This window comes from Vanacampus margaritifer, chromosome 4 (genome assembly GCF_051991255.1).
Source record: "Vanacampus margaritifer isolate UIUO_Vmar chromosome 4, RoL_Vmar_1.0, whole genome shotgun sequence".
Classification (NCBI taxonomy): domain Eukaryota; kingdom Metazoa; phylum Chordata; class Actinopteri; order Syngnathiformes; family Syngnathidae; genus Vanacampus; species Vanacampus margaritifer.
In genome coordinates this window covers 6,311,126-6,336,149 of record NC_135435.1, presented here as the reverse complement: position 1 = coordinate 6,336,149, position 25,024 = coordinate 6,311,126, and the positions used below count along the sequence as shown (strand labels likewise).

Below are 25,024 nucleotides of genomic sequence, written 5' to 3'. Positions count from 1 at the left end.
TAGTGCCTCAGCTCATAACTTGAACTTGCACGTCAAGGCAGTGGTTCTCAAATGGGGTACGTGAAGGCACTCCAGGTATGTGAAATTTTTAAATATATTTAAAAACTGTATGTAGATATTTCAGAGTTCATAAAATTAATATTTTATTCAGTAGGCTATTTAATTTCAATATCATAGAAACCCAGCATCTCCCCCATACGAGAATGGTTCGACCTAACTTGTCATTTGCGACCTAGAATCACCTGTCAATCACTTGAAAACTTTATTTAAAATTCAGTTATTTCTTTTGAGACCAAAGCTTTACTATGATCCCAAAGGAGGACGCTTTATGTGGGTATTTTTATGTGCACAAATCTTTATAATTTAGTTAATTATGTCTTCTTCTTTTTGTTACATCTTTTTATTTCCAAATAGTTCAAGAGACCACATAAATACAAATAGAGTTCCAAAGTTTAATAAATCAGACAATGATGGCGCAGCACTCGGTTTTAAGTGTTTTGTGTGTGTGTTTTGTTTTTTTCAATCAGAAATGCTTTGCGCTGGTTAGGGGGTACTTGGCTGAAAAAAATATTTCACAGGGGGTACGTAACTGAAAAAAGGTTGAGAACCACTGCCCCATCTACCCAATTTCAAACAGTAGTCTAATTAGACTAGTAGTAGTAGTCTAATATTAAAAGGTGTTTGATGAAATGTTTGCACATCATCCGTGTACCGCTGGGTCACATGTTATATGGAGACGGGGCAGACGAGGACGCGTTCCTCCAGCAGGACACTGAGGACGAGAAACACGAAGTAGAGCGCGAACATGGTGAGGCCGAGCCTTCGGCTCATCTTCCAGTGACACGTGGCGATGGAGATGATGACGAAGAGGAGCATGAGGAAGAGCAGCACGATGGCGCAGAACAGGCCGTTGGAGCTGACGGTCACCGGCTGGCCGCCGTGCAACAGCGAGTACAAGAGCCACGGGACTGGCAAACTAGTTAGTGAAAGTGAAAAACAAATACAGTAGTAGAGGCGTCATTCTACAAGTGGCGGACATTTTCTGTCCCCGTTTATGAAATTGTGAAAACATTTATTTTGTACTCATTGTAACCCTTATTGCCCCATCTAAAGGAAGAAGGGGGAAAGTGAGCTGCATGACAAGGTAACTGCTGACCATGTAGTCTTCCTTATTTTTCACATTCTTTATTTTCCAACTCTGCTAAAAAGACATAAATGTTAAATTTATTGTTTTTATTACATACAGGCCCATAAATATTATGACATGGCACATAATTCTCATCTTTGTGACTCTATAATGTATTTGAAGCTAATTGATAAACATACAAGATGTGCTTTAACTGCAAACTTTTAAGTTTTAATTTGAATATTCATAGATCTGTAGCAAAATGTCGTTCTTGGCCGGTTAGCATAGCAGCTAACACAGCTAGCATGCTGAAGCAAAAAATAATAGTATAAATAATAAATGATAATTTTGAAATGTTACTGCCACCTGTGGCTGGATAATGAAACTGCATTTTTCTTTTTTTCTTTACACAACAGGCATATGACGTCACATTTAACCTGTCTGTAAACAATTGGACAGAGGTTTGCAGGAGTTCCCATTATGAACAGCTAAAGTGTTAATCTACTAATTTAAAAATAATTCAGTCATAAATCGTCAAATAAAAAGGCTATTGCAAAGATATTTTTGGGCAAATTATTAATTTGCAACCCTATTGCTGTAATTTCAGTACTGTGATACTAAAATGAAAATACCATCATTTATTTCTAAACGATTTATTCAGCAATATTTTTGTACTTTTTTTTTTCAGGTGCCTAAGACAGCAAAATAATAATAATAATAAAATATCTTATAAAAAGTGTACCTTTGATGGTTGAGCTGGTTGAATGAAATTATCTGATGCTGTTTTGTATAAGTGGTCCACATTTGAAACCTGTTGCTGCCTGGGCGTACCCATATATGAAATTCCCTTATGACAAATGAACTGAAGTATCCTCAATTTGCTAAATGATTGGATGTGAATGTCATCCAAAACAGGCCCTTTTCTCAGCAAAAAGTTTATTTCTTGATGGAGGAGAATGAATTCTAATATCAGATTTGACAGCACTTGAGAATGAGAGTCTAGTAGAGTGACTTTACCCTACAGTGATGTCGAAGATGTTACTGCCAACCGAGCTGGACACGGCCATGTCCCCTAGACCTTTGCGAGCCACAATAACGCTGGTGATGAGGTCCGGGATGGACGTGCCGGCCGCCAGGATAGTGAGACCCATGATTTCCTCGGAGATGCCTATCGTCTCACCCACCTGGGCCCAGGAAGATGAGGATGTACTTACGCACTCTAATGTGTGAACTGGTGAACGTGAACTGACCTGATGAGCCCACCACACCATCAGGTAGGAGAAAACCCCAATCCACAGGATTGTGCCAATAAATGTAACGGCAAAGTATTTCTTGGACGTCTGGGAAATACAAAGGTGACGTTTGTTGTTTAGCCAAAGAAATTCAGTTTCAGAAAAGCATTGCCTTTGTTCGTGGAATACGAACTACCCAGAGTGAAAGTAAATAATAAGGAACTTTTTTTTTCTCACAGTAAGTACATTTGTGAGTACAGTGAACATTCCACCATGGTGGTTTCTAGATTCATGGTTCTGCTATTGTGCCAATTTGTGTATTTGTTTTGAATTAATTAATTTATTTATTATACAGTTAACTCATTCACTCGCAACCATTTTCACTGAAGCAACCCCCTTCGCTCCCGGCTGTTTTACTAAATGTTGACTGATTTTGCAAGGCCCACGGAATATTGTGTTCTATTGCTATGAAAACATGGAACCTACCAACAGAAAGATTAGAGTCTCTTCTTTCATCAGGAAAAAAAGTTAAAAAAGTATATTTGTGTCCATTTTGCCGCATTAGAATTTAGCTAAGTTTCATCATGATTCAAAAACATATTGAAAACACTGGGAAAAAGTGCTTTTTGCAACCACGTAGTGGTTGATCTCTTATACTCTGCTGCCACCTGCTGGCCGTTTTTTGTAATAACTACCATTGCTTTAAGCGACCTCTTCAGGTCAATGCCTTACTTATGCACTAGCATAATATATATATATATATATATATATATATATATATATATATATATATATATATATATATATATATATATATATATATATATATACATATATATATATATTTATACATATATATATATATATTCAAAATAGAACATTTTTATACGTTTTGGGGAGCAAATGAGTTAATAACTAATTTGGTTGAACGCAGGTAAAAATCATGTGTAATTCCACTTGCGACTACTAGTCGGCAGCACACTTAAACTTGAGTTGAAGAATAAAAGAATGACAGAAGAACAAAAATGGGCATACTGTAATCACTGAATTGAGCACAGCCAAGTTTTTGCTGAAAATTATTGAATGTAATCCCTTTTTTTAGGGCTACAGAAAGCCACGGCTGTAAATTCATTTTACAAAATACATCTTTGGACATAATTATTTAAACATATCATGAGATGATGAGTTAAATTTGTTCGTTTGGGAAAAAATGTTGTTTTTTTACTGCAAACACAGAAAGGACAGTAAACTGTTTACAAAAGTTGTGTGTTATCTATTGCTGTTGCTCTCCATCAGTATATTATATGTGTTTTAAATGTTTTCATATGATTGTAAAAGTGTGTTTAAAGACCTTAAAGGAGGAGACTTGACAATATGTTCTATGCAGCCCCACTAATCTAAATACGGTATTCTGAGTAATATTGTGGTAATGGAATATGGGTTAAGCAGCAAAATCCAGCACTTTTTATCAATATCAGAAGGCAGCCATTTTGCCACTTACTGTCGAGTGAAAATGACATCACAGTTGAGCAACAAGTGAGCTGTGATTGGTTGTTGCCTGAGCCCTGAGCAACAGTAATGTCATCTTAAGTTGACAACCAAGTGGCAAAATGGACGCCCCATGGGACGGATAAAAACGGCTGGATTTTGCTTCATAACTCATATTCCACAAATGCAATATTAATCCAAATGTCGTGTTTAGACTAGTGAGGTCAACATAGAACATATTGTAAAGAAATGTTTAAGGTTGACTTGGAAAAAAAAAAAAGGGCAGTAAATTATTATTATTTTTTTTAAACATGCCTAGAATCCCTTTTCTGAATGTTTTGTGGTGTGCGTGAGATTTTTGTTGGGAAACACTAGTGTGGTGTATGAAGCTTAAAGCCATGAGTAATAATAATTATGATTTTCTGAATCTCACAGGTGAAAAATCAGCGGTGTAGTGAGTGGATGGCATCTCTACACACCGGGTTGCGGACGTCGGGCAGCGTGAGCCACAAGGGGAAGACGATGGGCAACAGCAGGAGGTAAGTGGCCTGCTTGCGTCGGTTTTCTGGCCAATCTAAAGACAAAGGCTCGTTCTCCTCATTATCTTCATCGTCGCCATCGTCATCCTCACTCTCACTCGATACGTTGCTATCTGCGTCACTGCTCTCATCGCCACTTCTGCCGCCTGAGCTCTCCTGCGAGCAAGAGAGACATTTCTGACCGTTAGTGACTCATGTGAAGGCTTGCTGATTGGTGGATCTCCAGTTTGTGATGGACAATATGTTTTGATGCAGTCCAAATCCACACGTCGTTTTTCTCCACGGCTTAGCCTTTCGAGGGCTGCAGATGAGCTGGAGCCTACAGTGGATGAGAACGGGGTACGCCCTGGCCTCGTTGCCAGCCAATCATAAGGCTCGCAGACAAACAAGCATTTTGTGGTCATTTTATGGTTATTTTGGACATTTCTTCTTTTGTTTTTCGACATTTTACAATAGCATGTTAAATGTTTTCTTTTCTGCCTTTAAAAAACAACAATTTTCTGACTTTGGCAAGGGTTTTTTGAGGGGCAATTTTTTATGGTAATTTTCTGCTTTTCCTCTTCCTTTTATGGTCACTTTTTAGACATGTTTAGGTATTTTTTTTAAACTTATCATCATCTAAATCATTAATTCAATAATATAATATTTTAGCCAAAAACAAAAAATAAATGTTACAAATATATTAATTTCTACAAAAACATTTTTGGGCAAACATGCAAACTTCACACGAGTGCCTGAGCAGAGATCTGTCCAATCCTTAGAACTGGGGGCAGATGTGCTAACCACTAGGCTACTGTGCTGCCCTTGCAATCATTGTACTATAGATAATGCTGCGTTCTCTATACATTAATCCCCTCTATAAATCTGAGCTAAGTCAGCTGGGATAGGCTTCAACTCACCATAATGAGGACATGCAGTATTGTACAGTGGTCCCTCACATAGCAGATTTTTTTGGGGTCCATTTATGCTGCTATTTTTGTAATATTTGAGTAAATAAAAACAGCTCTTTCATTCATTCAACACAATATATTACATTTTTAAATAAAATGTAGAATATTTGGTAAATTGAGAAGCATGTAGGATGATAAGTTTAATTTTTTTTGACATTTTTACTTTTTAATTCTTAGAAACCCCTCCGTGAGTCATCACCTTATCGTGGTGGAGGGGTTTGCGTGTCCCAATGAGCCTGGGAGCTATGTTGTCCGGGGCTTCATGCCCCTGGTAGGGCCACCCAAGGCAAACAGGTCCTAGGTGAGGGGCCAGACAAAGCATGGCTCAAACGACCCCAATGATGAACACAAACCTTGGATCTTCGTTTCCCTTGCCCGGACGCGGGTCACCCGGGCCCCCTTCTGGAGCTAGGCCTGGAGGTGGGGCTCGAAGGCGAGCGTCTGGTGGCCGGGCCTATACCCATGGGGACTGGCCGGGCACAGCCCGAAAAGGCAACGTGGGTCCCCCCTTCCCATGGGCTCACCACCGGTGGAAGGGGCCAAAGGGGTCGGGTGCGCAGTGAGTTGTGTGGCAGCCAAAGGCGGGGGCCTTGGCGGTCTGACCCCCGGCTACTGAAGCTAGCTCTGGGGACATGGAATGTCACCTCTCTGACAGGGAAGGAGCTCGAGCTGGTGTGCGAGGCTGAGAAGTTCCGACTAGATATAGTCGGACTCACCTCCACACACGGCTTGGATTCTGGTACCAATCCTCTCGAGAGGGGCTGGACCCTCTTCCACTCTGTTGTTGCCCACGGTGAGAGGCGCAGATCAGGTGTGGGCATACTCATTGCCCCCCAGCTAGCTGCCTGTACGTTGGGGTTTACCCCGGTGAATGAGAGGGTAGCCTCCCTCCGCCTTCGGGTGGGGGGACGGGTCATGACTGTTGTTTGTGCTTATGCACCGAACAGCAGCTCAGAGTACCCACCCTTTCTGGAGTCCGTGGAGGGTGTGCTGGAGAGCGCACCCCCTGGGGACTCCCTCTTTTTACTGGGGGACTTCAACGCTCACGTGGGTAATGACAGTGAGACCTGGAGGGGCGTGATTGGGAGGAATGGCCCCCCCGATCGAAACCCGAGTGGTGTTTTGTTATTGGACTTCTGTGCTCGCCACGGACTGTCCATAACGAACACCATGTTCAAGCACAAGAGTGTCCATATGTGCACCTGGCACCAGGACACCCTAGGCTGTAGTTCGATGATCGACTTTGTAGTCGTGTCATCGGACTTGCGGCCGTATGTGTTGGACACTCGGGTTAAGAGAGGGGCAGAGCTGTCAACTGATCACCACCTGGTGGTGTGTTGGCTCCGATGGCGGGGTAAGATGCCGTTCCGACCAGGCAGGCCCAAACGTACTGTGAGGGTCTGCTGGGAACGTCTGGCAGAACCCCCTGTCAGAAAGAGTTTCAACGCCCATCTCCGGCAGAGCTTCTCCATTGTCCCGGGGGAGGCGGGGGACATTGAGTCCGAGTGGACCATGTTCCGCGCTTCAATTGTTGAGGCGGCCGATCGGAGCTGTGGCCGTAAGGTGGTTGGTGCATGTCGTGGCGGCAATCCTCGAACCCGCTGGTGGACACCGGCGGTAAGGGATGCCGTCAAGCTGAAGAAGGAGTCCTATCGGGCCTTTTTGGCCTGTGGGACTCCGTAGGCTGCTGACGGGTACCGGCTGGCCAAGCAGAATGCGGCTTTGGCGTTCGCTGAGGCAAAAACTCGGACATGGGAGGAGTTCGGTGAGGCCATGGAATACGACTTCCCGGATGGCTTCGAGGAAATTCTGGTCCACCATCCGGCGTCTCAGGAGAGGAAAGCAGTGCACCGTTAACACTGTGCATAGTGGAGACGGGGTGCTGTTGACCTCGACTCGGGACGTCGTGAACCGGTGGGGAGAGTACTTCAAAGACCTCCTCAATTCCACCAACACGCCTTCCTTTGAGGAAGCAGGGTCTGGGGACTCTGAGGTGGGCTCCCGTATCTCTGTGGTCGAAGTCGCCGAGGTGGTTGGAAAGCTTCTCGGTGGCAGGGCCTCGGGGGTGGATGAGATCCGCCCGGAGTTCCTAAAGGCTCTGGATGTTGTGGGGCTTTCGTGGTTGACACGTCTCTGCAGCATCGCGTGGACATTGGGGACGGTGCCTCTGGATTGGCAGACCGGGGTGGCGGTTCCCCTTTTTAAGAAGGGGGACCGGAGGGTGTGTTCCAACTTTAGAGGGATCACACTCCTCAGCCTCCCAGGTAAGGTCTATTCAGGGGTGCTGGAGAGGAGGGTCCGTCGGGAGGTCGAATCTCGGATCCAAGAGGAGCAGTGTGTTTTTCGTCCCGGCCGTGGAACAGTGGACCAGCTGTACACCCTCAGCAGGGTCCTCGAGGGTGCGTGGGAATTCGCCCAACCAGTCCACATGTGCTTTGTGGACTTGGAGAACGCGTTTGACCGTGTCCCTCGGGGAGTTCTGTGGGGGGTGCTTCGGGAGTATGGGTTACCGAGCCCCCTGATACGGGCTATTCGGTCCCTGTATGACCGATGTCAGAGTCTGGTCCGCATTGCCGGCAGTAAGTCGAATTTGTTTCCTGTGAGGGTTGGACTCCGCCAAGGTTGCCCGGATGAGCTGGCTGAAGTGGCTGGGGAGAGGGAAGTCTGGGCTTCCCTGCTAAAGCTGCTGCCCCCGCGACCCGACCCCGGATAAGCGGAAGAAGACGGACGGACGGACGGACGGACGGAATTCTTAGAAAGTCAGTGTCCCATCACTGATGAGCTATTTTTAGAACACACCACAGTTAGTAAGGCCAATGCGTGCCTCATTCCTCCGCCCCCACCTGTGCACTGCAGCAGAAGTAGACAAACAAGTTAATTGAAGGCAATTATTTAAACTTGAATTAGGAAGGAGATTATCGCGCTGTTGTAACTACCGTGACTACTTCTGTAAATACTGGCACGAGGACCCCCCTTAGCTGTTCAACAACGTCCCAAAAAAATTCTGGTATCCTCTAGCGGTCACGATCGGTTATCCTCAAGAATCCTGCCGCTCCTAATTAATCTTAAATCTACATAATTCGGGACATAAACAGACTCTATGTACTTGACTGACATCAAGTAACTCCTGTTGTTTATCTTTGTACACAACCTGTATGTCTTTCTCAAATGAATGATGTGTGCAATTTCTGTAGCCACCTAAGTTTAGCTAATTAGTAAGCTTAGCGGATTCAATAGCTTTATGGTCGCGGTAATGTTTGAAATGTGTTCAAAATGATAAATGAAGCATCTGGCTTGTCAATTCTGATCCGACAATGATCAAATACTATCCCAAAAGCTTGGTCTCAGTCAACCAAGTCTGCTTCATGTGCGCGGAAGGGGCGAGACTACGGCCCGGCCCCCTTGGACTACGGCCCGGCCCCCTGTGACACAGTTTTAAAAACCTGCGCGCGAACGAACTTCTCTCTCATTTCCTGCAACTCTCTTCCCCTCTCCTTCGCTCTATGAACTGCTCAAGGACTCTCCCGTTCCTGCAACTCTTCCACCCTCTCTCCACCTCACGTCTGGCCCCATGAACTTTTCCTGATCATCACGAGAAACGTGGTCGCTGAGGGTGACAACACGGCTTCTTCCCTTGAGCCACAACGCGCGTCCCAAAGCGCGCATCAAGCAAGGACTCGCAAACACCCTGCGCATCCCCCAAGGCGTGCGTGTCTGTTCCAACCGTGAGTCCGAGGCGCCCCGCAGTGCCCACACAAGGACCTGCCGCGACCGCCACGCCGCGCGGGCATTACCGACCAGCAGCCAGAGACTCCCGGGCAGCATTCCAGGTGGACGTGCGCCAGCCAAGGACCTGCGCGCGGCCTCCACGCCGCACGTGTACCTCGCCACCAACCGGAGACCTGGTGTAGCATTCCAGCATTCAACCGAGGATCGGCGGTCGAGTCTCTCTCTCTCTCTCTCTCTCTCTCTCCCGTGCGACTGAACCAGTCCGTAAGTTGCGCCTGCATTGCAATCTGACCATATACTACTGGTGCAACGCTTTTATTCAAACATAAAAGGATTGACAGGTCAAACGCTTCCATCTTTATCCCCCATGTACCTTTTTTTTTTATCTTAGTTAGTTAGGTTGTAAGTCTTCTTTTTATCTTTGATTCGCATTTTTATTCCATTTCATTAACTCATTCACTGCCAATGACGGCCATAGACGTCAAAGATCGATTTTAACTGTGATGGCAGTGAATGAGTTAATAGGTTAGGCTGTGACTGATATATGTGTGTTTACTAAATAAATTTGTTGTCTAGAAATTCAAGTTCTGCCGAATCATTTGTGTTTACTGAGTGGATTAGTAATTCTCTTATGAAAGCAAAGAACTCCATGATTAACTAATGTAGCAACTTCTGATTATGAATGCTTGATAATAGGATTTTTATCATTTATTTTGCTCCTACAAACAAGCAAAGTCAACGTGGTGCCCCAGAGGTTGCTGAGGAAATTACAACTCCCCTTAGTACCGTCTAAATTTCTCATAAAGCCATCACGGCAACCCAAATAATCGCTACACCCTTCTAAGTCTTTTCCCTTACCTGCTAAAGAAACAGTCAGATCGCCTACTGTTCAGTTACTGTACTTTTAAAGCTACAGTGTGTAATAATTGACCACTAGACGATGCCAAAAAATAGAATACAGCCAACGTTCATGCATTTCAAAGCAACTACAGTGACTCAGAGAGACCAAAGTTCACAAGCCTACCACCAATATTATTATTTGGCGTGAGTGAGGAAGCATCTTGGCAAGCAACGGTGACTTGGCAGCCGGGGGCTAGCGACGTTGAATGACAGAGTGGGAGTTAGCCGAGCCATAGGCTGGATCGAGCGGCTAACAAGCGTGGCTAGTCATGTCATCTTTATTTAAGAAGCTAGTAAAAGCTTTCGAGAGCAAAGCACAGGGTGACAAGCAACGGGAGCCCGTATCATGGGGCTCAGCAACGCCCACCTGCAGGCCCCAGCTGTGGAAGGAAAGCGGCGGTCGATCCATTGGCTGTAAGCAGGGCTAACTATGTTCGCGAAGTTGTCCTCTTTTAAGGTGAAGCTCCAGCCATGCAATATAATTAGTGATTACTTGACCTACGATTATATTTTTAAAAATGTACGTTGATGTGATACAACATTTTTTTTGCATATTATTGAAATCAGTAGTGGATTTATTTAAGTATTTAAGTAGATTTATTAGTTCACCACCAGATGACACTAATTATTACACACTATGCCTTTAAGCCTGTGGAAAAAGGTCTTGTAATATTGACCTCAAAATCAGTAACATTAGTGTACAAAAAGCAGAAAGGATCTTTATTGCAAATGGACACACAAGCTCAACTAAGGCAACTTTGTTATTTGGTGAGCAGGTATTGTTGCATGGCAGCGAGTTGCATACCTGTGAGCCATCCTGCTTCTTTGTCTCCTGCTCAGCTGGAGGCTGCGAGGTGGACGGCTCCTCTGATGCTGTACCTGGCCCAGACCGCTCACATTTTGGCTTGTGATCGGCATCTGGATTATAAAATAAAATGCTCACAAATGTTTTAAACATTCTATTTGAAGTTCTCTTAAATTCACACAGGAAGACAATAAAAAATAAATATATCTGAAGCTCATTCAGCTCAGTTTCACACACATACACACAGACAAACATCAGGATGTTAATTGTCTGCTGGACTGATTTGGACTCATTGAGGCCCCTTCAAGGTGCCTGCAAAAGCACTTTGTTCTGCCTCTTAGGCTCTGAAGCACCTCATTAGTCGAAATGTGATGTATGGACACACAGACGTCTGATTGCTGAGATCAACCTCCTTCAAGCCTAAAGCATCGGTAATATTCAGTAAATTACCAAATGTACCTTGAGAGGGGAAAAATCATACTTTAGCAAACAAAACAGAGAGAGCAGACCTCAAACAAAAGCAAAACTAGAGCTGCTTGCTATCAAGGGCCCTCGCAACCCGGGCCACGTTGGGGTACTTGCACATTGGGGTACTGGCACATTGGACAAGAACCCTCTAAAATAGAAATGTTTTGCCAGGCCTTAAAAAAATGGTGCATGATTCCCAAAATAAAGTTTTTAAAAAACTGGCAGAACTAACTTTCCTGTTAGGCTTAGCATATGGCTACAAAATACTTTTTTTGTCGGTCTTAGGCTGATAGATATGCCTCTCAATTTCAAGTATAGGTGAAACGTACAACAGGGAATGTTTTATTAAAAATTTGTGGAGGACGCTATTGAGCCATTTGTTGAAAATTGCACAAGAAATCTCTCAAATGTTCATGACAGGTCTGATGTGTATGCAAAGTTTTTTGCCAACACCCTAAAAAAAAGAAGCTTCATTTTTCTTTACAATTCAGTGCAATACAATTCAATTCAGTTCAGAAATAAAAAGCTTTCAATAACTTTTCATCTTTAACATCTTAAGATGAAACACGGCGAGCTCGAAAATTATCCGTTAATTGGAGGAGATTGTAAAAATATGACACCTATGAAATGGCCATAAAAAAAGGCAATACATTTCAAGTAAATTAAAATGGCGGACTTTCTGTTAGTTTTAGCATATGGCTTCAAAATAATTTTTTGTACGTCAAGCGCTGCTACATATGCCTCCAAATTTTCATAGCTTTAGGTGAAACGTACAACCAGGAATGCTTCGTGAAGAAGGAATTTTGAAACGCAAAATGTGATGTCCAGCCTCTGGGGGAGTTTCTGTTAGATTTAGCATATGACACCAAATTACTTTTTTGTAGGTCGCGGGCTGTTACATGCAGCCAAAGATTTGTAGCTCTAGGTGATTTGTACAATCGGGAATGTAAAATTTGATGCTCCGCTGCATCGATATAGTACGTCGAAAACGCAACATTTATTTCCCCCCTGATGTTTTCCCAGATGTTGAGATGGTACAACCCAAGTTTGAAGTCAATCGGGTTAACCCGTTTAACACAAGCTGGCAAAAGTATGACCCCTGTGAATATGCAAAAATAGGCCAACGTTGGACACTCAAATATATATAGCTCACTTCCTGTTCATTTTAGGGTATAGTTACTGAAGCCTTTTTTGTTTGTCCCGGGGTGCTACACGTGCCACCCAATTTTTGTAGCCGTAGGTCAAACGTAGCAGGACAGGGCTCCGTGAAACCCATGTAGGGGGCGCTACAGCCCCATTTTTTTGTACTTGTGTATGGCGACTTTAAAATATCACATTTTTCGCCAGGCCCGATGTGTGTGTAAAGTTTAATGAGTTTTCGTTCACGTTTAACGTCTCAAAAATCTAAATGCTGAGAAGAAGAAGAAGAATTCCCGTAGAAACAAGAGGGACCTCACAGCGGGCGCTGCTTGGCCTCTAAATATTTGTCGCAATCAATTAATCCTGCTAAAACAACCAAAAGCATGACTTTGCTCCTCAGTAAAGGTAACCAAATAATAAAGATCACGTTACATCAAAATGGGCCAAAAGTGCAGAACAGCTCACTTACAGTCATATTCATACAAAACTGACAGGCCCGCCAGAGACCCAAATGTCTGTCTACAAGCAATCAAATCTTCCATTTGCCATATTATGTCCCCTTTAGCATACAGTGCATTCTCCTTTCATATAAACAAGTGTCATACAAGTATATTTCTCACTTTCATACGTACTGTACATGACATGGACTCTTATATTTGTATCCATGTCGTAAAGCTTCATCAGCAAATCATTTTTATGGCTGTGTCATCAAATTGGGCTCTAGCGTTCCCATAAGTTCCCTCCGAGCTTCACAAAGCAAAGGAGCAGAAGTTGTCAAACGCCAAATAATGGCCATAAGAAAGCACGTGTTCTTCGCTTTCAGCAATATAATATATAATATTGTGCTGTTCTGTCCTTCACATTCTGCTTTTTGAACGTTCGCTTAAGAAAGAAGTCTTGGAAACTTAAGATAGCGGCCTGTGGGATGAGATAGTTGTTTTTTGTTGGATGTTCGACTGCATTTTGTCCTGTTTTCTCGACATCATTTTCTAATATTTCACATAAGGCATACTGTGCAACACCCATGTACATAATTGTGAATAAATGTAAGATACAATCATGACATTAGCTCCATCGATATCGACTCACCTTCCAAGTGGTGCTGATGTGACTTGCCTGTGTGAGCGACATTCAGAGGCTTTACTTTGTTATTTTCTGCAGTTAAAGAGAATGATTGCTTCAAGTATTGTGATGTAGAAAAATGTCACAGACAGACGAGTGTGGTTTGCCGTATTTACAGTAGGGGAAAAAAATCTTTTGCAAATGATCATCAGCAGTCATGCAAAAACAAAATTCCACGATGTACACCTAATAAACACTTGTCAAAAACACAAGCAAACATTTGTGGAGCAGCACAGCAAAAACTAGCACAAGCCACGGGTTACCTTTCTTCTGCATAAAGCCCTCCGCTCTGACATCACCATTAAAGGACGTCTCTGAGAAAAATACACAAAAGGTGACTCTTCAGTCACACGCTAGCTACTATATAGTAAGTGTGTAGGAAAAAAAACTCAATTAGGTTGTTCATCTATGGTGAGAAAAAATGAGACAAACTTTACTTTCACATCACACCATAAACACTAATGGGTCACTTCAGATGAACTCACAAGTGTGCAAGCACAAACTCACACGAAGAAAGTAATAAAATACTAAAGTATTGTGAGACAGAAAAGCGGTACAACTCTTACCTCCCCTGGCTTTTCTTGCGGCAGGGGGTTTGAGTGTCCCTGTAAGGGTCGAGTCTACAACAAAAACCACAACAGGCTCTTTCTGGTCCTTATCATATTTTGCAGAGAACATTTCTGTTTGTTTTTATTTACTGCAATTCTCAGAATGCCCATGAGGAAAAAAAACACCTCGATCCAAGATGGCTTAGGGTGAGAGACTGGTTAAGCTCGGAATTGATCACCAACCAGGCACAGACACAAAATCGCACGCACGCATTCGCACATTTGCCCAGAAAGAACCCACACAAGCATGAACAGGATTAGATTTTTTGGCATGCAGCATCTGAATGTGTCAATTCCAATATTTGGCAGTATAAAATTCTGATAACTGATTAATCGTCTGATTAGAAATAAATGAATAAAATAACTTGTATTTTGGTCCCTTCCCTTACAACAATACAGATTTGCCGATTTTAAGAGAGCTAATATCCAATTAATAGGTTAAAAGGGAAGTCAACGTTAAACATTTCTTGACAATAATATGTTATATGTGACCTCACGAGTGTAAACATGACATTGTGATTCATATTACATTTGTGGAATATGAGTTATGAAACAAAATCCAGCCGTTTTTATCCATCTCAGTTGGCGGCCATTTTGCCACTTGCTGTCAACTGAAGATGACATCACAGTTGCTCAGGGCTCAGGCAACGACCAATCACAGCTCACCTGTTTTCTGAAGCTAAACTGTGATTGGCTGCCTCAGACCTGAGCAACTGTGATGTCATTTTCACGTGACAGTAAGTGGCAAAATGGTCTCCTTCTGATATTGATAAAAAGTGCAGGATTTTGCTGCTTAACTTATATTTATCCAACGCAGTATTAACTAAAATACCGTATTTAGACTAGTGAGGTTGCATAGAACATATTGTTGTCAATAAATTTTTGGGAGGTTGACTTCCCCTTTAAGCTGTAACGCGTACATCCAAACAGTAATTTTTATTTTATTGTATTTATAAAAGTGGTGTGATCTACAAGATGCTGATTATGCAGGTTGCCGTGGTGATCGTTTTACTATTTCATTAGAGCTAAAGAGCTTGGTGTGCTATTATGCTGGCTTTTATCCCTCTTGTATGAGCGTGTATTGGAAAGCTGATTAGGGATCAGCTGTGACCGAGTGTGGCAAGAGTAAAGAACGGGCCTCGCAATTTGAGGACGAGCCTCATCAAGATACACCGACTCACACAAAGGACTAAGTAGACCACCTATGCATCTTAAGCTACTGATAAACTGGCCTGGATTCAGAATTGTGATTGCTGCTCGCCCTCGCACCCTCCGCTGTCTTACCTTCCCCCAGAGGGTCCAGTGTGTGGATCATCAGCTGGAAGATAGTGCTCCTCAACGAGGAGTTGTGGAGGGAGGCTGAGCTCCCGCCTCGCTGCAGGGAAGGACGCACCTGCCATCATCAACACAAACCCAACGTCAAGCAATGAGATGTAAATATGGCGTTCTGTTCACAAAACGAATGTGCAGACATTATCAAAGGGGAAGTCAACAAACCAAAAAATTCTTGACAATAATATGTTCAGCCTCACTAGCCTAAATACAGTATTTTGGTTAATATTGCGTTAGTGGAATATGAGTTAAACAGCAAAATCTAGCAGTTTTTGACAATATCAGAAGGCGGCCATTTTGCCACTTGCTGTTGAGTGAAAATGACATCACAGTTGCTCAGGTCTCAAGTAACAACCAATCACAGCTCAGCTTCAGAATGCAGGTGAGCTGTGATTGGTCGTTGCCTGAGCCCTGAGCAACTGTGATGACATCTTCAGTCAACAGCAAGTGGCAAAATGGCCGCCCCCTGAGATGATGGATTTTGCTGCATATTCCACAAATGTAATATTAATCAGAATGTCATGTTTAGACTAGTGAGGTCACATAAAACATATAATTGTCAAGAAATCTTTAAGGTCGACTTCTCCTGCAATAGAACATTTCAATCCTGAAGCATGAGAACTACAGAACCTAAGTGCTTACAAAGAATTCAAATATAACTATAACCCATTTTAAAATAAAAAAAATGTAATGACTTGACATGATGAGGATATCGCTTGGATTTGGATACATATGGAAAGTCCATCCGTTTTCTCTGCAACATTGGTCGCTGCATGGAGCCGATAACAACTAACTTCTGGTGAAAGGCACACAAGACCAGCATCACAGGACACAAAAAGACAAAACCTTTCATAATTACATTCACGTCAGTTCTGAGTGGGAAACGAACCAGTGCTGCCTGCATGCTTATCGGATGAGTGAACCACATCACTGAAGTCAAATATAGTCATCCAAAGGACAAACAATCTTATTACTAGTACCCCGAGTTTGGCTCTGTCCTCTTGGAGTTCCGATGGTTTGCTGAGTAGAGAGCTCTGAGGTGGCTCTGATTGCTGTCCAGATTTATCCTCAAGATTCGACACAGCAGCGCGAGCAGCAGCACTTAGTGGAGGTGGAGAACGTGCTGACGGTTCACTCCCCTGTGAGGTCGATGACAAACTTTGTTATTGAAAGATGTTTGGGCATGTTGGAAAAACAGCACGCATATTTGTGGTGTTTTACCAATAATCATCCATCCATTTTCTACCATGTATCCTGTTCAGTATCACAGGAGCGCTGGATCCTAATGGAAAAGTTCCAGTGCCTTTTCCAAGCACATGTACTCTCCAATCTCCTCAGCAAAAGTGTAGACCTGATCAAGTGGCCACATTGCACCTCCTGGAAGCTCAACTAACAGCTTTGACTTCCAGGCCTACTCTGGAATAGACTTTCCCATGAAGGCTGGATGATTATGGGAAAAATAAGAATCACGATTACTTTTGATTGAGATTGAAATCACAATTAATAAAACGCTTACTCATTGTTTTTAAACTTATTTTTTTCAACTATTAAAACTCAACTACTGAAAACTATGATCATAGCTTCACGCCCATTCATCCATTCAAGTTCTTGAACACTATACTTTTTGTCAAGTGTAGCATAACCTTATAAATATCATATGAAATTCAAGCCTCTTGCATTTTTATTCTTCAGTTTCAAACTTAAAAGCAACACTAAGGAAAATTCAGTTTACGTTGATTATGGCGAAGCCATATGGACAAAAGTGGTATTGTTATGTCTGAAGAAAGACCACATTTCCTATGAGGACAAGCGCATTGCGTCGTTTTTTAGCTCACTCCAGCGGGTGAAATCCGGGCCAATGTTGATCCTTGACTGTCCTTTCATCCGGGGTAGCTTTTGACGTATGCCATAAAGCAGTCAGCACATTTGTATTTTTTTTGCGTGACAGTGTTCTACTTCCTACCACCCTCCTCAAAGTTGCTTAGTGCCAGTAAAAATACAGACCCCCTCAAGCCACAGCAAAGGTATCATTCAACTAGTTTTAAGTTGATGTTTCATCATAAGAGTTATGAAAATATTTTATTAAGGTTGAAAATTTCCTTAGCGCTACTTTAAGCATTACAGTACCCCCTTTATCCTATTTATTTTCACAAGTCTGGGGACTTACCCTGCCTTCATATGCTATAGTAAAGATGGACCTTACCATTCGGACACTCCTAATTACGACTGAGTTCTGTTCATGTGCTTTTGTTGTTGTAGCAAGAAAATAAACATGGCAGCTGACATCGTATTTGCTCGTAAAACCAAACAATTACAGCAAATAATGAGTTGTAAAGGACAAGACATTGAATTGTGTATGCTATGTAATTGTGTAGATTCTAAAACAACCTGCTAGTGGAGAGACAGCACCCCTATAAATGTTAATATTTCTTGCCATTCACGAATCCTGTGGCACTCTCTGCCATGTTGAAAACTTGAAAGGTTCTCTCAACTTGGAAACTCGGGTATCAAAATAAATTCCCAGTTGTCCAGTGGAAAATATGACACGAGGGGGCGTTCACGTGCAATTTTCTACTCGACAAGTGGTATTTACCATAATTTCGATACCACATGAAGGCAGCATTAAGTGGGCTATCCTTCATGGGACCTCAGGGGTTGTATTTTGTGTATCATTGAATTTTGAGGGAAAGAAAATGATATGAATCCTTAAATAAAAAAAGTAAAATAAAAATATTGTACTATAGTAAAACAGTAATTGGAAAACAAATACTGAGTGTTCTTGCGCGTTTTGGCTTCTTAGGGGCTGTGTGGTGCAGTGCATCCATGGTGTACATTGGACACGCTTACAATGAGAACATAAGAAAGTTGTTATTCAGAAATTGGGAAGAATTTGTGCCTTTGAATAGTGTTATCGTACCTGTGGGTATGTGTTTCCACCGCATTTGGGTGTGAATATTTATTTGAAGGACTATTACTCCCGAAGTTGATGCTAACTTCCTGTTAGCATTTGAATGGAATTCCCCATGCTCCTTAGCATTACCGCTAGGCTAGCGGTGTTTTAAAAAACTAAGCATGTTTTGTATTAAAATACACACTGTATGTAATTCTCCGTAGCAAGTGTTTAGTTTTACAATTAATTCCAACTGGAGTGTTAAAACAGCTTAACCCCTGGGCGTTATTTTATTTTGAAATGGCTTGGTCAGAACCAACAAAAAGCCAAAAAATGGTCAAATAACGCCCAGGGGTTAAAGGGCGCTGTGGGATGGCAGAATACTGATTCAGGCTTGCTACAAGCTACATGGTGCATTCATGGTACTTTCACAACATAGGAAACTTGAATATGTACCGCAGTGTTCTGCACATTAATCGCTCTTCTTTGATCATTACGTTTAAATGGTCAAGAGAAGCCTAAATCAAAATCACAATAAAAAATTTGGTTAATAGTCCAGAACCTACTGGATGGTGTGAGCCCACATAACAATAATTCTGGATTCTGCTAGTCATAGAAGAGAGCACTAGCCAGGATGTTGGTGGGTAACCAGTTGAGTTAGCCTGGTATATGGACTGATGAAGCCTCCGAAACATCCTTAATAATGTAAGTGCATCAATGATGCCGTTAAAGGATGCATGTAAAATCCACTCCAAGCATATGAAGGAAGTGGTTGTGTAGTGTAGATGACTGGCTAGAGAGACGCATTAATCAGCATAATGCCATCTTATCCAATCAGTAGAAAAATGTTGAAGCGGTGGTGTAGCTTCATCTGCTATGGGTTCCAATTCAAGCAGTATCCTTTGGAATTTTTGCACACACAAAAATCAATAATGTAATGTGAAATGGAATCATTCTGAAAATGTGTTTTCCTAATTGTTATGGAAATAATTTTGAAAGCTCAAGTTGGGTTATGGAAATATGACATGAGGGTGTTCAAGTATGCATAAAAGGATCACATATTCGCATAATGATGACCCGCTGATGAGGGCTGACACTTGAGTAAAAATCTGTGAATGTGCTGGTGGTACTTCAAACCATTCTGAATATGAATGTGTCCACTTGTTTGTCTTGGTTTAGCAGTCTGCAAAACAACAATGCCTTTGATCAAAACATGGCAACAAACCGTTACTCATTTTCAATACTACTGGCATTTTCTGACGCAGACAGACACCTGGTGTCCTTTCTGCTCAGCATCAAAGGCCTTTAGACAAACAGGTCATCACCTGCTCGTACTACAAATCACTGTCCTTCCTGCACGGGCTGCGAAAGGGACATCCTAAATGCGCGCAGATAAAAGCACAGAAAATGGACTTTGCATGACATAAAGTAAAAAAAGATGGATGTTGTTGTGACAGATCATTGTTGATGATGGGAGCTGCGTAACAATAATCTCAAGATCAACACGTCTTTGGATACTCCGGCTTCCTCTCATGTTCCCAAACCATTCATGTTAGCTTCATTGAAGGCATGGGTGTAAATAGGAATGCTTGATTGTCTATATGTGCCCTACGATTTGTTGGTGACCAGTCCAGGGTGTACTCTCACCCAAAGTCAGCTGCAATAGGCTCCAGCTGACCTGACCTTAACTCTTTGACTGCCAGACGTTTTCAAAAACGGGTTGTCGCCAGGGGGCAGCACGGTGGCTGACTGGTTAGCACGTCCGCCTCCCAGTGCAGAGGACGTGAGATCGAGTCCGGGCTTCGGCCTTCCTGGGTGGAGTTTGCATGTTCTCCCCGTGCTTGCGTGGGTTTCACCGGGTACTCCGGTTTCCTCCCACATTCCAAAGACATGCATGGCAGGTTAATTGAACACTCCAAATTCTCCATAGGTGTGATTGTGAGTATGGTTGTTCGTCTCTGTGTGCCCTGCGATTGGCTGGCAACCAGTTCAGGGTGTACCCCGCCTACTGCCTGAAGCCAGCTGGGATAGGCTCCAGCACCCACGCGACCCTAGTGAGGAAAAGCGGTCAAGAAAATGGATGGATGGATGGATGGATGGGTTGTCGCCAGTGCCAGCCGATTTAAGAATTTTGAGTGATCTTTCAAGGTCCACAGAAAATGTTGTGTTTGGACTATGGAAACACACATCCTACCAAATGAAAGATTGGACTCTCATCTTTCATCAGAAAAAAAAAAGTTTGTTTCTACCTTATTCCGTTTTTCAGTAATCAACAATAGAAAATGGTTACTTTCACCGAAATTCTCTGTTTTGAAACAAAAAACGGAGAAAAAGAGCTTTTTGTGAAACGATGTTATTTCATGCACTCTAGTGAATTGTACACTTCTTTTTGTCCATGAATGATGCCACAAACACCTAAATAGTGCTTTACTTCTGTAAAACGTTTTCACCAACAATGAAAAAGTGTTTTTTGATTGCAAAATGCGTTTATTTCCATTCAACAGTGTAACAATTTGACAAAAACAATTTCGCAAACTATTTACAAATGTGTGCAACTGTGGTACTACTTACAATTATGTGGATGTTTCAAATACAGTTTTTCTTTTTGTAACGCTCTCCTGCGTACAAGGAGACGCCAGGACTCGCACACAGTTTACTTTCACTTTCGCATTGGTCCGTTTTGCGTGCAAACGTTACACTTTCTTGACGGCCTTTTTTTCCGGGGAATAAAAAGCAAATAGCAGACTGTACACACTTCCTCCGATGAATATGCATTGGACTCGGGGCACTCTCCGTCGTCCGATCGAACATCCGCCTGTGCGTGCTCGGTTGCGCTCCGCGTTACGACACCGTCATAGCCGCCGCGTCAGCGGTTCCAATTTCGCCGTCAAGCTCGGATTCACCTTCATCATCATCGATGATGACCATCGTCGTCATCAATGTACTCTTTTAGCGTTGGTCGATGCCTTTTGTCTTGTAAGTGTAGAGCTGCTTGCAAACGCTCGCCATTGCCCGTTCCCTCCTCCATCTAGCTCCATCTAACGTCTTCTACTGCCGCGTCCTCCGTAGGTTTTGCAGAACGTCATTTAACGTCTTTGGCAGTAAAAGAGTTAATGAGATAAGTGCTGTAGGAAATTGATGCATCTGATACTATTGATAAAGTATTGATCGCCAGACCAAACGGAGATGTTTAATAATTCTTCATTTGTTTGATCCCAAAAACGTATAAATATGTTCTACTTTAAATATTTCAAGTGGCCCAAAGACGTATTAATAGTTGTTTTATGCCAGAGCAAACAGAAGGCTTTGATGCAGCCTCTCAACTGCACAGAACCGTTGAAACAATGGTAGTTGTGCAAAACCAGCTAGCAGGTTGTAACAGAGTATAAGAGATCAACCAGGACCATGTTGGAAACAAACCGATTTACCCACAGTTCTAAACAGATTTGTGAATAATGATGAAACTTAGCTATATTTTAATGCTAATTGCTGCAAAAAAAGAAACAGATAGAAATACAATTTTCCTGATGAAAGAAGAGACTTTAATCTTTCTTTTGGTAGGTTCCATGTTTTTATAACAATAGAACACAATATTCTGTTGGCCTTGCAAAATCAGTGAAAATCCAGTAAAACAGCCGGGAGCGAAGGGGATTGCTTCTGTGAAAATGGCTGCGAATGAATGAGTTAAACATTGCTTGACAATATGTTATATGTGACCTCACTAGTCTAAACATGACATTCTAATTATTAATATTACATTTGTGGATTAAGCGTTATAAAGCAAAATCCAGCCATTTTCATCCATCTCGGGGGGCGACCATTTTGCCACTTGCTGCCGACTGAAGATGACATCACAGTTGCTCAGGGTTCAGGCAACGGCCAATCACAGCTCACCTGTTGTCTGAAGTTGAGCTGTGATTGATTGTTACCTGAGACCCGAGCAACTGCGATGTCTCTATGTCATCTTCAGTCGACAGCAAGTGGCAAAATGGTCGCCCCCTGAGATGGATACAAACAGCTGGATTTTACTACTGTCATTGTGACTGACCTTGTCAGGCTCATCATTGGTCCACGCTTGGACGTTGCTCACATGCTTGTTGAGCTGCGTCTTGACCACGTGCTCAATCTCACTGTTGAACTTCATGAAGCACACGTAGCTGATGTAGCCCAGCACCAACATGACGCTCTCCCACCACAGCATTGTGTTATCCAGGAAGAAGATGATGAGCATGATGAGGTCCAGGATGTAGAAGGACACGTCCCGGAAGAGCGGCCACCAGGTCAAGTGCAGCATCTCCCGAGAGAAGATGGCACACATGCCGATCACGAAGAGGATGTTGAAGACGGCCGAGCCCACGATTGTGCCGATGCCCACGTTGCTGTGGGAGACGAAAACACCAATCACAGAGGTAAAAAGCTCCGGGGCCGAGCCGCCGGCAGCCATGAAGGTGGCGCCGGCCACATCATCGGAGATGTCCAGCTTGTTTGTGATGACCTCCAGAGCAGGAACAAAAAATTCGTCGCAAACTATAGCGAGGGCCACAAACATATAAATCATGCCAATGGCGTGCAGAAGCACCCAGCCTTGGCGTCGCTGTTCCACCGAGAAGATGTCCTCCGGGTAGTCGCCCTTTCTGTGTGGCGGCTGGAGTGGAGTGGGTGCTGTTGTGGTCGGTGGAGGTTTGGGAGGTTGGGGTTCCACATAGATACATTGCTCAATATCTGTCCTGTTGACAATAATCAAAGTGGGTTGGGTGCTCTTTGGTGACTTGACCTGCTCCTGTGTTACATTGGATGTTATTAACTTTCGAATGCTGACCTCTTCAACACCATCACCTCCTTTTTCTTCCAAAATGTCCCGCGTATGGATGGAATCTCTTGACAGCCTGGTTCTCAACATTAGCGTGTAGAAGAAACACAAGAGCACACCAGAGATGAAGAAGAGGACGCGACTGTGTCGGAGTCTCCTCGGACGAGGGGCCACATTGATTGTCCTCATGTCAGAACAGAAAATGATATCATACACAATCCTTCATTGTTCCTGCGCTGGTATGAGGTGAAAAGAGTCCAAAATGTCCCATCTCATGGTGGCCGACTTCCACCTGTGGCAGAGCTGAGAACCAAAGAAAAACAGCAAGAGCAATGTAAACACAAACAGCTCATTTCTAGTGCATAACTGTAGATACTGAAGCGGAAGATGCAAACGGCCACCTGTTACTATGACTACAAAGATGATTTGGTACCATTTGGCACGCATTAAACACGTTTTATGTAGTCTAGCCTAATACATTAGTGTGCGTCAGTAGAGAACACCGATAGTGTCATGGTTGCTGAAATCACACAATTAAACATGTTTAGAAATGCTACTTTTAATTAGTGAGCAGTCCGGCGCTGTTAACAAAGTTCCCACCCTATATCCCACCTTGCCAAAAGAAACAGCGACATGAGTGCGAGTGTATAGCGAGCAGTCTTACCTGTAGTGCCGGCTGCTCGTCTCGTCTCCACGAGCGAGTTTCACTTCACGGCACCTGAGCCACTAAGACACGCTGAGTACGGTTTTTGGGACGCTATAAGGGCGCCCGCGTGTCAAGGCTTCAATAAGGCTCAGCATAATGCTACTAAGAGGATTTGGAGCCAAACACCTCTCACGTTCCCTTTCAGATATGAGCCAACATTCATATTTGATGACAACGGAGGCGTCTCATAGACGGAAGTCATGCTAATTGATGTGCGCTACATTAGGGGTGGGGGCTATGTTAGGCGCGGCCGAGACGTTTTGTTATTATTACTATTCTAAATAATTCATTGTTGTTGTAGAGATTTCATTAAGCTCATGTTGTCAATTATCAGCGAGACTAATTTGTTCAATTTGCAGAATTATGCCGTGATATGACAGGAGCAGGCAAAAGTAGGCTACTCACATTGCAAGGCTTGCAAGCTATTAGCAGCCAACTGATTCAACACTTTACATAAGCAAGTGAAAATGTACAAACTCTGAAATGTACTTGAGTAGAAAAGTACGACACAACAGAACACCCATTTTGATCACTTGGAACACAGGGGGAAAAGTTGCCACTCACAAAATAGTTTTCCTTCATCAGTTTTGCTGCATACCAAATCTGACAAGATAATCAGTATTCAACTGACAATTTATCAGTAGCGAACTTTATTTGGGCTGTCACAAGGCAACAAAATTGAAGACGGATCATTTAAGCCAACTACATCACTAAGTTGTCATACTGTAAGGGATGGGAAATACCTTGTTTCTCCAAATCTGTTTCATCATTATTAATGCTTCTACCATTGACCTCAAGAGTACCCAAAATCTCAATCATTTAAAGAATCAATCAAGGTATCAACTCTTTTTCACACCTTCCTCATCCACATAGGTTACAAAAGTAACCAGTCTACATACTTTGACAAGTGTGTGCAAATATGGGTATGTTTTCAAATGTACAGGAGTAAAAGTAAAAAGTCATCAGAAAAAAAAATACTCCAATACAGATACAGTACCTGAGAAATCTACAGTAACAAATACAAGCAGTGCAACTCTCGCATCTGAGATCATAGTGCAAGAATTTCCAGTGTGCAATGCCCTAAGTGAAATTGGGTGTCAGAATCATAGCTGATGGTAATCCCATGAAAATATTAGTCATAAGTGTATGACATTTTTAATATGGAGTATAAAAAAAACC

The 25,024-nt window shown here is 42.8% G+C and overlaps 1 protein-coding gene across 8 annotated transcripts; it reads right to left on the bottom strand.

Moving 5' to 3' along the window:
- Nucleotides 1-438: 438 nt before the first annotated feature.
- On the bottom strand, nucleotides 439-24,457 carry LOC144050385 (sodium/potassium/calcium exchanger 1-like). 8 transcript variants are annotated; one of them, XM_077563559.1, is made up of 12 exons: nucleotides 24,410-24,457; nucleotides 22,378-23,442; nucleotides 16,420-16,578; nucleotides 15,392-15,500; nucleotides 14,066-14,119; nucleotides 13,763-13,813; nucleotides 13,467-13,532; nucleotides 10,770-10,882; nucleotides 4,326-4,541; nucleotides 2,377-2,466; nucleotides 2,144-2,310; nucleotides 439-976 (listed from the first exon to the last, which is right to left on the bottom strand). In XM_077563559.1, exons 2-12 carry the CDS (start codon nucleotides 23,326-23,328, stop codon nucleotides 727-729), a joined length of 2,226 nt encoding a protein of 741 aa, XP_077419685.1. In that variant the 5' UTR covers nucleotides 23,329-23,442; nucleotides 24,410-24,457; the 3' UTR covers nucleotides 439-726. The 8 variants fall into 8 exon arrangements, with proteins under 8 accessions (XP_077419685.1, XP_077419684.1, XP_077419691.1 ...); XM_077563558.1 differs by lacking the exon at nucleotides 24,410-24,457 and adding an exon at nucleotides 23,804-24,044; XM_077563565.1 differs by lacking the exon at nucleotides 24,410-24,457 and having other exon boundaries at nucleotides 22,378-23,056; nucleotides 23,149-23,311.
- Between the last annotated feature and the right edge of the window lie 567 nt (nucleotides 24,458-25,024).